The 10,632-nt window shown below is 34.6% G+C and overlaps 3 protein-coding genes across 3 annotated transcripts in view; 2 read left to right on the top strand and 1 right to left on the bottom strand.

Annotated features, from left to right (window-relative positions):
- Window positions 1-10,632, bottom strand: part of LOC127957762 (creatine kinase M-type) — a 175,001-nt gene that overhangs the window by 129,098 nt on the left and 35,271 nt on the right. The gene's annotated exons all lie outside the window — the stretch shown is intronic.
- LOC127957771 (tubulin polymerization-promoting protein family member 3-like) lies at window positions 3,941-6,816 on the top strand. The gene is made up of 4 exons (XM_052556436.1): window positions 3,941-4,072; window positions 5,069-5,266; window positions 5,391-5,544; window positions 5,625-6,816. The coding sequence occupies exons 2-4, from the start codon at window positions 5,070-5,072 to the stop codon at window positions 5,817-5,819; spliced, it is 546 nt and encodes a 181-aa protein (XP_052412396.1). The 5' UTR covers window positions 3,941-4,072; window position 5,069; the 3' UTR covers window positions 5,820-6,816.
- LOC127957768 (complement C1q-like protein 4) lies at window positions 7,105-10,098 on the top strand. The gene is made up of 4 exons (XM_052556434.1): window positions 7,105-7,351; window positions 8,216-8,320; window positions 8,442-8,582; window positions 9,380-10,098. The coding sequence occupies exons 1-4, from the start codon at window positions 7,345-7,347 to the stop codon at window positions 9,805-9,807; spliced, it is 681 nt and encodes a 226-aa protein (XP_052412394.1). The 5' UTR covers window positions 7,105-7,344; the 3' UTR covers window positions 9,808-10,098.

Genomic DNA, 10,632 nt, shown 5'->3' with positions numbered 1-10,632 from the left:
ACTTTGGAAAATGTTTCCAGCATCTTGTTAAATCCATGTCACAAAGAATTCAGGCTGTTCTGGGGTCAACAGAGGTCCAAAACAGTTTTATGAATGTCACCTAATAAAGTTGAAATTACATGTGTATATATATATATATATATATATATATATATATATATATATATATATATATATATATATAATTTGTTAGTGAGTGGATGCATTTAGTTTCAATACAGAATGTAAAGTGACATTTATGAGTGCTCTTATATTCATGTCTTCAATGTAAAATTTTCTAACTTCTTCCACCGGTCTCAAAACATTTACATGCACAAATGTCTACAAACATGTTGGTACTTTTTCCAATTGTCATTATCTATGACTATAAGGCTCAAGTGTTGCAGACAGTTATAATGCTTTTTGCAGCTTGTAATCAATATCCTCAGCAAGTAATAACCTATGAATGGATCTGTTTAATCAGTGATTGTAACCTTCAGGATTCATCTGTCTTCATGTTGTTTTGTAGCCATTGAATGTAAAGTGCAACCATTTTTTCCAGCATACTGTAGAACAGTGTTTCTCAAACTTTTTCAGCCCAAGGACCACTTTATCTCCCATTTTTTTTCTGAGGACCACCTAACAGAATCCCACTCTAACACGCCCCCAAAAACCAACAAAATAGGAAGGATAAGCTACATTTAAGTTTAATATGCGACTGTGTCAAGTCAAAAACGAATTATTCAAACACAAATGCAATGATATGATCAGAAATTATTATATTAATTTTTATTTAATTTGAAAAAGTAAATGCGAAATGAGTTGCAGCTTAATATGAACAACAAACTGCACATGTGAAGAAAAAAAAAACTGCAATTAAACACTGTAACAGCCTAGGTCCCACTTAATGCCATTCCATTAGTTTAAAACTGAGGTGGTGGGTATAGGAAGTCTATGGTTGTAACTATGGTAAAAATAAAATACTGAATAGAATGTTCCCCTTAATGTCCAATATCACTGAAATTACTGGGATTTTACACATGAAACAAAAACTAGTACATTACAAAACTAATAGATCTGTGGATTTTAGATTTTGAGATTTCCATATAAAACTTTAACGTGAATATTAATGAGATGGGTGGTGCTGCTCATCACACATCAGTTTCTGAATGTCTGGCTCCAAAGAGGAGAGTTTTAGGTCATCTTTTCGCGGACCACTAGGGGGCGATGGCGGACCACACTTTAAGAATTACTGCTGTAGAGGGAGCTCTTGTAGTTCATATAAAGCAAGTTATGCTATATGCTTATTCAAAGTCTTTTTCCAGTACTGTTTTAATTGTTGCACTGCTGAATAAATATTTTTATTAAAAATAATTGTTTGACTGAGGAAATACTGGAGATGCATAATATCAACTCATTATTTTATCTCCAAAATGTATTGCAAAATGTAGCCCATCAAGTCACCAGGATCACCCTTACCAAAAAAGTAGTATATGACAAGTTCATTTTATTAAGTATACTCAAGTAAAGTTCAGGTATATTTTTAAGTATACTTTATGTAGCACATATACAAATATCAGTGTTCTAGTAGTACACTTGTAAGGGTACTGTTTCAATACTTCTTGGGACTAAATTGGCCCACTTTCTAGTATATAAAAGTATAATTTTAAGTATACTATAAGTATAACAGTAGCAGACTCTGAGTATACCTCTATGTTTGTAATTTGTACTGCAATTATATTAAAAGTGAACGTATAGGGATACTGATAGTTTACTAATTAAATAATTTGTACACTTTGAAGTATGGTCTCAGTAAACCTCTAGTTTAGTAGTTTTATACTGCAAGTATACTCATACGTTTTCTTTAAGTGAACTTTACATCATACTTTAAGTATACTACTATGTGCCTATTTAGGTTTTAATTTGTATATATTTTGTTTTATGAATATCTGAACATACAAAACATCCAAAGGTACAACAGGGTATCTGGGTATCTCATTAATATTCTAGCTTCATGCATTCTTTTTGTTAAACAATTTAATGTTGGTAAGTTTCACGAAAAAGTAAAGAAATTTCTTTAAACAAAAAGCTGAAAAAAGACTATGAATTGGATTCAGAATGATAATCAAAACGATCAAAACACCCCAAAGCTTGACTCTTCATCGGTTTACATTTTATTCCATAACATTACAGTTTTAATGCTGTTTCATGTCAGATGATCATGTTAGATAACATTTGGAAATTCTCTGCAGAAGATGTGTACTAGTGTCATCTACTGTATAGTAATGAAAACACGGATTCTAGGAGTATAGCTCAAATTTATTTAGACTTTTTGTAAGTATAAGTATAAGTATAAATGTAATTTTAAGTATATTTATGAAGAGTACATAAAACCCATTTCTGAGAAGTACATAAAGAGTAAACTAAAAGCATAATTTCCTATTTTTAATTCAAAAAATATTTATTCACACTTGAATAAACTTCTTTTTCATAAGAGTATGACCAAATTACAATTATGATTGTCCATGTACACTCTTAAAAAAGATGATTTCAAAAGGGATAGTTTCAAAATGATGCAAGAGTAATAACATTTTAAGTTCCCCAAAGAATCTTTCTGTGAACAAAGTCTTTAAATAACACACACACACACACACACACACACACACACACACACACACACACACACACACACACACACACACACACACACACACACATATATATATATATATATATATATATATATATATATATATAAGAATAAACCTGGTTAAACTAAAAAAAAGTACATTTTGTGTATTGGAAAGGTTCTGTGAATGTTAAAGTTTCTCCATGGAACCATCAATGCCAATAAATAATGTTTATAGGTAACACTTTAAAATAAGGTTCCATTAGTTAATGTTAGTTAACTACTTTCGTTAACATGAACTAAGCAAGAACAATCCTTCTACAGCATTTATAAGTCTTAGTTCATGTTAATTTCAACATTTACTAATGCATTATTTAAATCAAAAGTTGTGCTTGTTAACATTAGTTAATGCACTGTGAATTACCATGAACTAACAACGAATAACTGTATTTTCATTAACTAGCATTAACGAAGATGAATACATACAGTAATAAATGTATTATTCATTGTTTGTTCATGTTAATTAATACATTAACTAACATTAACTAATGGAACCTTATGTTAAAGTGTTACCCCTTTGTATTTAAAAGTGTAAGAGTCATTGCTCCTTTAGTTGTGTTGTCAGCAATGGTGATCTGCTGTGTATTGGTCTTCATCTATTTGTGGTTGTGGTTTGATTAAGTGGTGAGTTGCTAAGACACATTAGACAGAGGTGCCCTGAAGCCATTAGAGAAAATAACATTTAGAGCATCACAGTCCAACTATGTGTGTGCGTGTATGTGTGGCTTCACTATGTCACATCTGAATGCTGCTCTGCAGAGACTGATGGGAAAGGGTGTGGCAGCATGGTCGCCGTGATTTTGCCAAGTAAGACATGTTCCTGAATCAACATCTTTTGTTGATCCTGGATCAACATTACTGTCCAAAAATATACACCTAACATAATCCCTACAGCCTAAACCTAACCCTACCCACAATTTATTCCTAAAATCAATATGAAATTATAGCTGATTAACAAGGGTGTAGAAGCATCTAACCCTGATCATAAGCCTGAAACAGATATTTCTGATTGATTGAATTGAATTATTTTGTACTTGGTGAAATCACGGTCACCATGGCAGCATAGAGAGACAAAAACAAAGACAGAAGCAGGAGAGTAGGAGGAGGAGGGAGAAAGGGTTGAAAGTGAAGGACAACTATATCTAGTCAGCAAAGTAGAACAGAGGACAAATAAAAGGGCCAAATAGGCAAAGAAAATTAAAAAGCAGAAAGACAAGAGGGCCTGAGGCAGAAAGAGGAGAGAGTGATGTCATCATTGGTGCTGGGCTGTGCTCTCTCCTCCCCTCTGTCTTGCGTCATTGTACACACACACATACCGGAGCAGAGATGAACACACACCCACATTCAGCATCCTTTCAGTAGCAGCTCAGCATCAGAATCCAGGATTGTCAAAGTCACTGTCAGGTAGGCTGGATCTCCCTCTCAATAACACACACCTATCCGGAAGCATCTGCAGTACCTACAAGAACAAACAGAGCTTTATGCATGAGATATAGTGAGCATGTTTTCACAGTACTGTTTTTTGATGATACCGTACACATGAAGATGCATTATTTGACTATGTACAATAAGTGACTACAGAATTAAGGAACATAAGCACTATTATTATTAGTCCTTTAATTCATAATAAAGCAAGAGTTTCGTGCATTTTTCGGAGTAATTTTGTCTTATTCTACGTATTCTATTATTCTGCCAATAAAGATATGAAGAGAGCGAGAGAAAGAGAGAGAGAGAGAGAGAGAGGAAAAAGTAAAGTGTACTTCATTATTAAGCCCTTTTTAGTAAGAGTTATATACATTGAGTGTGTGTGTGTGTGTGTGTGTGTGTGTGGTAAAGAGTATGAGCATGACTTGAGCATGGATTACTCTTTTGCCTTTGCCCTGGATGTGTTTGTTTGCTGGTGTTTGACCCTGCCTGTTCTGACTATGCTCAATGGAATAAAGTCTGCACGTGGATCCCCACTTTGTTGTCACACCTCCCTTTGTTACAGTAACAAAAATCAGAATTTGTTATGGCTGTACATGAACAGGTGAACATATATGTTATCATGTCAAAGATTTACAGCTGGAACTATTAAAATTATTTAAAAATGTAAAAATAAGCCTTAAATGAAATATAAATATTACATGAAAAACTAAGACTAGAAGTGAAATAAAAATAAAGCAAAACAAAAATATACATAAAAAAAGACAAAAACACAAATATTTCTCAAATTAAAAGGCATGCAAATCTAACAATAAATGCAAATTTAATAATTAGAACTCTATAATAGTAGATTAATAATACTAAAATAAGATCAGTGTTTTAATAATGCAATACAACATGACATTTCATAAGCAAAACTTTAAAACATCTGTCTTTATTTGTCTGTCTTTTTTTCTCTCATAATTGATCTGATAGCATGGCTGAAGGTTCGGGTGAAGTATCACTGGCAGATATTGAGACAGCATTTCGTAAATTTGCAGTTCATGGAGACAACAAAGCGTTGGGAAAGGAAATGAATGGAAAAAACTTCATTAAACTGTGTAAGGATTGCAAGGTCATCGATGGCAAAACTGTCACCAGCACAGATGTGGACATCATCTTTAGCAAAGTCAAGTATGATTATCCTCACAATGACTGACATCAAACAGTATTTTTCATTGAATGCTGTGCTTCATAACAGACACATGCATGACTGGACCTAAGGCTGTGCTGTTTTGCATCTGCTTATGTGTTCTAGGGCTAAATCAGCACGTGTCATCACATTTGAGCAGTTCACTCAAGCCATGGCTGAGTTGGCCACAAAACGTTTTAAAGAGAAGAGCCAGGAAGAGGCAGTACAGCTTCTCTATGGTCTCATTGCTGGCAAAGAACCCGCCAACGTTGGTGTCACTGTGAGTCCCAGCCAGTCTGTTTTTATAGATTAAGCAACAAACATGCACAATAAGCACTGATAATCTTTTTCTCTCCACAGAAAGTGGCAAAAGTCTCTGCTGTAGACAGATTAACAGACACCAGCAAGTACACTGGTTCTCACAAGGAACGCTTTAATGAGTCGGGTAAAGGAAAAGGCTGTTCAGGGAGGGAAGACATCCCTGATACCAGCGGATATGTTTCAGCATACAAAGGCCAAGGCTCCTATGACAGCAAAGTAAAAGAGGATGAATGAAAGGAAAAGATGAAGGCTGAAGAATGGTTTATGCATGACATATTGAGCGTATGTCTGAAGTCTTCCTGGTTTTATTTCAGCAGCTGTGTCATGGCTTGCTTGCAAAAACAAACCCCTGGCTAAAACCTTGCATGAAAACCAGTGACTTTATTACATGTACACTTGCGAGCACTTCACAGTTAATGATCTACTGCCATTAGAAATCATAAACACTCTTTGGTGATAATTGTTTTTTTTTTTTTACAATGGTTTTTATCACCATGTAACCTGCCTGTCAGTCCATACCTTCTAGCTACCTGAAAAACATCCATTTGAATCCCAGGGCACACACATGCTGATAAGATGCATATCTTGAAAGCAATCCATTTCAGACCGAAGCATCTGCCAAATGTTTGAATTAATGAGAATTTCAACATACAAAACGTTACTCCTTTAAAAATATGTGACAGCTTAAAGTTGACAGATGTGGGGTTATACAGTCTGTCATCAAGTTGGATTTTTTATGTTATAACAAGCTAATTTTTATGTTTTCCTTTCATAAAATTTATATATTATTATTATTTAAGACTAAATAAAAACTTATAATAACCCAAAAATGAAAAACTGTCATTCTTTACTCATGCCCATGTCATTCCAAACCATTCCAAAATGATGTTTGTGTGTATAACATAAAACAAGACTTTTGAGAAAATGTAGTTCCAATGGTCACCAAACAGTTTTATAACCAACATTCTTCAAAATATCTTCTCGATTCTGTAATGCACAGAAGTAATTTGTACTGATCTGAAACAACATTAATGTAAGTAAACGACAGGATTTTGCTTTTTGTGTGAACTATCCCTTTTAAGTGCTTCCTACTCTCTGCTGGGGTTAATATTTTGCTGCCTAAATGAGCTTTATTGTGTGCTGTTTGATCTTGTTGGCTTTGTTGCACTGAGCTTTCTATCAGACTGTAATCACTGAAACGAGCTGACACAAATAAAGTCAAATAAAGAAATGCCATGTGAGAATACTTTACTTAAATTACAGCACACATTATTGTGACTTTTAGCATGTATTGAATTGTAGACAGAGGTGTGGTGTGTTTCTTTGAATAGCTGTTCTGGGACTTCAGTCAATAAGAAACAGAGATCCTTTGCTGGGAAAGTGCATGTCTGATTTCTCAGAAAAGATAGCAGCGTTAAATTATTGCGTTCAGTTTCTTCACATTTCATGGAATTGATGGATGTCATTGTGTGGCGGTATAGTGTAAAGCTCAGTGGAGTTTTGTATTTCAGTGCATCTGAGGGAAGTCATAGGAGCTGATTTCCCTTTGTCATTTTCTATTTTCCTTGTTGTAGGGTTTTTATTATTATTTTATTAATATTGCTGATATACATCTCCTTTTCACAAACAGAAATCTGATTCTCCCTCCTTAAAAATAGGAGGAGTGCTGCCAGGACATAAAGCTGAATGTAACACAGACTCCATTTTTCACTCACTTACACTGAGACTCAAAAGGCAAAAACAGACACAGCCGTGAAACATGAAAGGTGAGAAAATAATCACTGTTTCTGTAAAGAAATATTTATTATGATAGCAAAAGTCTAACAGACAAACTTGACAGATCATTGCACCTCTTAAAAGACATTGCTTTGTAATTATTAAAGTTTTGAATAATATTTGTTTTAGTTATATTTTATTTTATATAAAATATTATTTATTTTTGTTTGTTTATATACAATTTATTTATTGCAATTAATTTCTTGCAAGTCTAGTCTTTTAGAAACTTACACATGATTCAGAATAGGCTGATTATTAATAATAATTAAAATAAAATTAACAAAGGTTTCAAGAGGACTTTTCCAAGTTTTTTTGTATAGATTTTAAACAACAATTTTTTATGTATATATTTAGAATATTTAACATCTTATATTATTGTGTGTGTGTATATATAGTAGTCAACATTTGAAGTGGATCAAAAAAGATGATCAAAGTGGTCCTAAGACAAGAAGGCATTTTGGTTTTTAGATTTTAGATATTAGCTCACCCTGATGAAATTTGCTATATCTTTTTAGATTTTGTTGGAAAAAAATAAATTTTACAGAATCTATTTAAACCTAGCAAAATGTGTTTAACAGAGCTAAGATTACTGCAAAATTATTGGTAGAAAAAATGTAATTCAATTAAATTCAACTAGCAAAAAAAAAAAAAAAAAAAAATGGGGAATCTAGACAGATTCCCTGTTGGCCTAGATGTAAATGACAGATTTCTATACATTTGGTCACCTTTTTCTGTTTTCATGAGCCATAAAGCATAGCCTAAACCAGACTCAGACTAAGTGCTGTACGGACTATATAACGGTATCAAGAAAGTTATGACAGAATATGATTACCCACTGTAAACAATTTAATCAGGAAACAGTGTTGTGCTGTTCTGTGTGTTGCCGCTGGTGCTGGGCCAGGAAAAAACCTTCAGCTGGGACGGACCAGGAAACACCCTTGCTCCCGATCCCATCAACCGTAAGTCTTAGCAAACCTCTCAGAAAATCTTAATAACATGGATTTTACAGCAATATGAAATAAAACAAAATGTAAAGCTAGATATCATGTGTGACTAATATCTTTATTGCTCTCTCACTAGCGTGCCTGACTGACCAGAGCTCATGTGGTTGTTGTCTGATGCAGAAGAAAAAATGGGAGTTAGAGCAATATTTAAACTCTAGTATGAATGTACTGGATGATTTGCTGGCCAGAGCACAAAACACAATGAGAAACATCAGAGGTAGGCTAAACACATTAGGGATGTAATGATGCACCCCTACTGGTTGAAAATCGATGCAAACATATGACGATTCAAAATCGTTATACAGTTGAGGGCAGGAGTTTATATGAATGCATGGCTGAGGGGAACTGAATGAAAATTTAGATTGGTATTTTCTATCTTTCTTTCAATCAAGGAAATGTGAAATAGATAAACCCAGTAACTTTGTTTTGATAAGCCTTTTTCTGCAAGCGTCTGAAAAAACCAGTGCAGATGATTTCGCTCCCCTAAGTATGTGGCAAAGGGATCTCATTATAATATTACCGCCCCTTAATCTGTAGGTTTCCACCCACGCCATCATTTTGATTACGCAAGCGACAACGGTATACCAGCTCCAATGCCATGGAGAAAGTTTGAGGAAATTTCAGTGCGATAAACGTGATAATCAGAACCAAAACATATGTTTTATAGAAGGTACATGCTGCAGCTCTATACTGGAAAAGGGGGCGGGGAGTAGCAGCTCATCTGCATTTAAAGAGACATGCTCTAATACATTGTGTTTCTGCTTCCACTCCAAATAGGCATTAATAAAATTATATAATAAATTATCTGTGGGGTACTTTGAGCTGCAAATTCACAGACACATTCTGGGGACACAGAGATTTATATTACATATTGTAAACAGGCGCATGACATGTCTCCATTAAATGAAATGCTGTTTTAAAAACTATAAAGAAAAACACATTTTGTTGGCTAGAAATAACTGCATCTAATCTGTTGGCCTTATTTTCACATATAACATATTCTTTACTCTTTAGACAGTCGAGTGGCATTTTCTGTGGGTCTAACTGACAAGAGACGTTGCATTGGTCCATTGAGGTCAGCGACAAATGTGGTCTATCAAAGCATCTTCATCAACATTGGAGAAGCCTATAACTCATCCACTGGTGTGTTCACGGTTCCACGGTCAGGCGTTTATAACCTGGCATTTACTGTGTTCAGCGATGCGGGCTCACCAGGCGCATCGCTGGCTGTCTGTGCCAGCATCAGGAGGAATGGTGTGGCTCTAGCTGCACTTCGGGAGATTTATGATCAAGACCAGGAGGATCAGGCCACTGGCGTCCTGCTTGTGCAGCTCAGCACAGGGGACCGCATTACCATCAGTCTCCAGGCTGGCTGCTGGATCTGTGATGATCAGAATCACTATAACACATTTAGTGGTTTTCTACTGTATGCTACAGAGTGAAGCACACACACATTAGAGAGGAGCTCTTATAGATGCAGTGGGTTTCACTCAAAGATTATGAATTCTAAACCTAAATGTCACACAAACCTGTCGACTTGCCTAGATCTGAAGCAAAACTTGATTTGATAAATGTATATGAATTTTAATTAGTGAAGACCTATTAAAATGAAGTTGCTTTTCAAGCATATGCTTTGTTTTTAAATATTTGACACTGAAACATATAAACAAACCTAGACACACACACACACACATACAGATTGTATGATAATAGAATGTTGCAAAATGCACAGATATCGGTCTAACATTAATAAAATGTTGACATTAAAAACAAAATTGCGGGGCATTTTAACTTCTTCTCTTTTAGAATTTCTTCTCTATTATATTATTACACAAACCCGATTCCAAAAAAGTTGGGACACAACAAATTGTGAATAAAAACAGAATGCAATGATGTGGAAGTTTCAAATTTCAATATTTTATTCAGAATACAACATAGATGAAATATCAAATGTTTAAACTGAGAGGATGTATAATTTTAAGGGAAAAAGAAGTTGAATTTAAATTTCATGGCATATATCAAAAAAGTTGGGTCAAGGGTATGTTTACCACTGTGTGGCATCCCCTCTTCTTTTTATAACAGTCTGCAAACATCTGGGGACTCAGGAGACAAGTTGCTCAAGTTAAGGAATAGGAATATTTTCCCATTCTTGTCTAATACAGGCTCAAGTTGCTCAACTGTCTTAAATGTTCTTTGTCGCATCTTCTTCTTTATGATGCGCCAAATGTTTTCTATGGGTGAAAGATCTGGACTGCAGGCTGGCCATT

This window comes from Carassius gibelio, chromosome B5, assembly GCF_023724105.1.
Source record: "Carassius gibelio isolate Cgi1373 ecotype wild population from Czech Republic chromosome B5, carGib1.2-hapl.c, whole genome shotgun sequence".
Classification (NCBI taxonomy): Eukaryota; Metazoa; Chordata; class Actinopteri; order Cypriniformes; family Cyprinidae; genus Carassius; species Carassius gibelio.
Note: the sequence above shows the minus strand (reverse complement) of the source record. Positions and strands in the feature narration are given on the sequence as shown.

What these genes read in the sequence shown, in the direction of transcription:
- LOC127957771 (XM_052556436.1), top strand. Translation starts at nt 5,070, where the DNA reads ATGGCTGAAGGTTCGGGTGAAGTATCACTGGCAGATATTGAGACAGCA. An exon ending in ATCATCTTTAGCAAAGTCAA is followed by an intron (nt 5,267 to 5,390) that starts GTATGATTATCC and finishes TATGTGTTCTAG; the next exon opens with GGCTAAATCAGCACGTGTCA. An exon ending in CCGCCAACGTTGGTGTCACT is followed by an intron (nt 5,545 to 5,624) that starts GTGAGTCCCAGC and finishes TTCTCTCCACAG; the next exon opens with AAAGTGGCAAAAGTCTCTGC.
- LOC127957768 (XM_052556434.1), top strand. An exon ending in TGCTCCCGATCCCATCAACC is followed by an intron (nt 8,321 to 8,441) that starts GTAAGTCTTAGC and finishes CTCTCTCACTAG; the next exon opens with CGTGCCTGACTGACCAGAGC. An exon ending in CACAATGAGAAACATCAGAG is followed by an intron (nt 8,583 to 9,379) that starts GTAGGCTAAACA and finishes TTTACTCTTTAG; the next exon opens with ACAGTCGAGTGGCATTTTCT.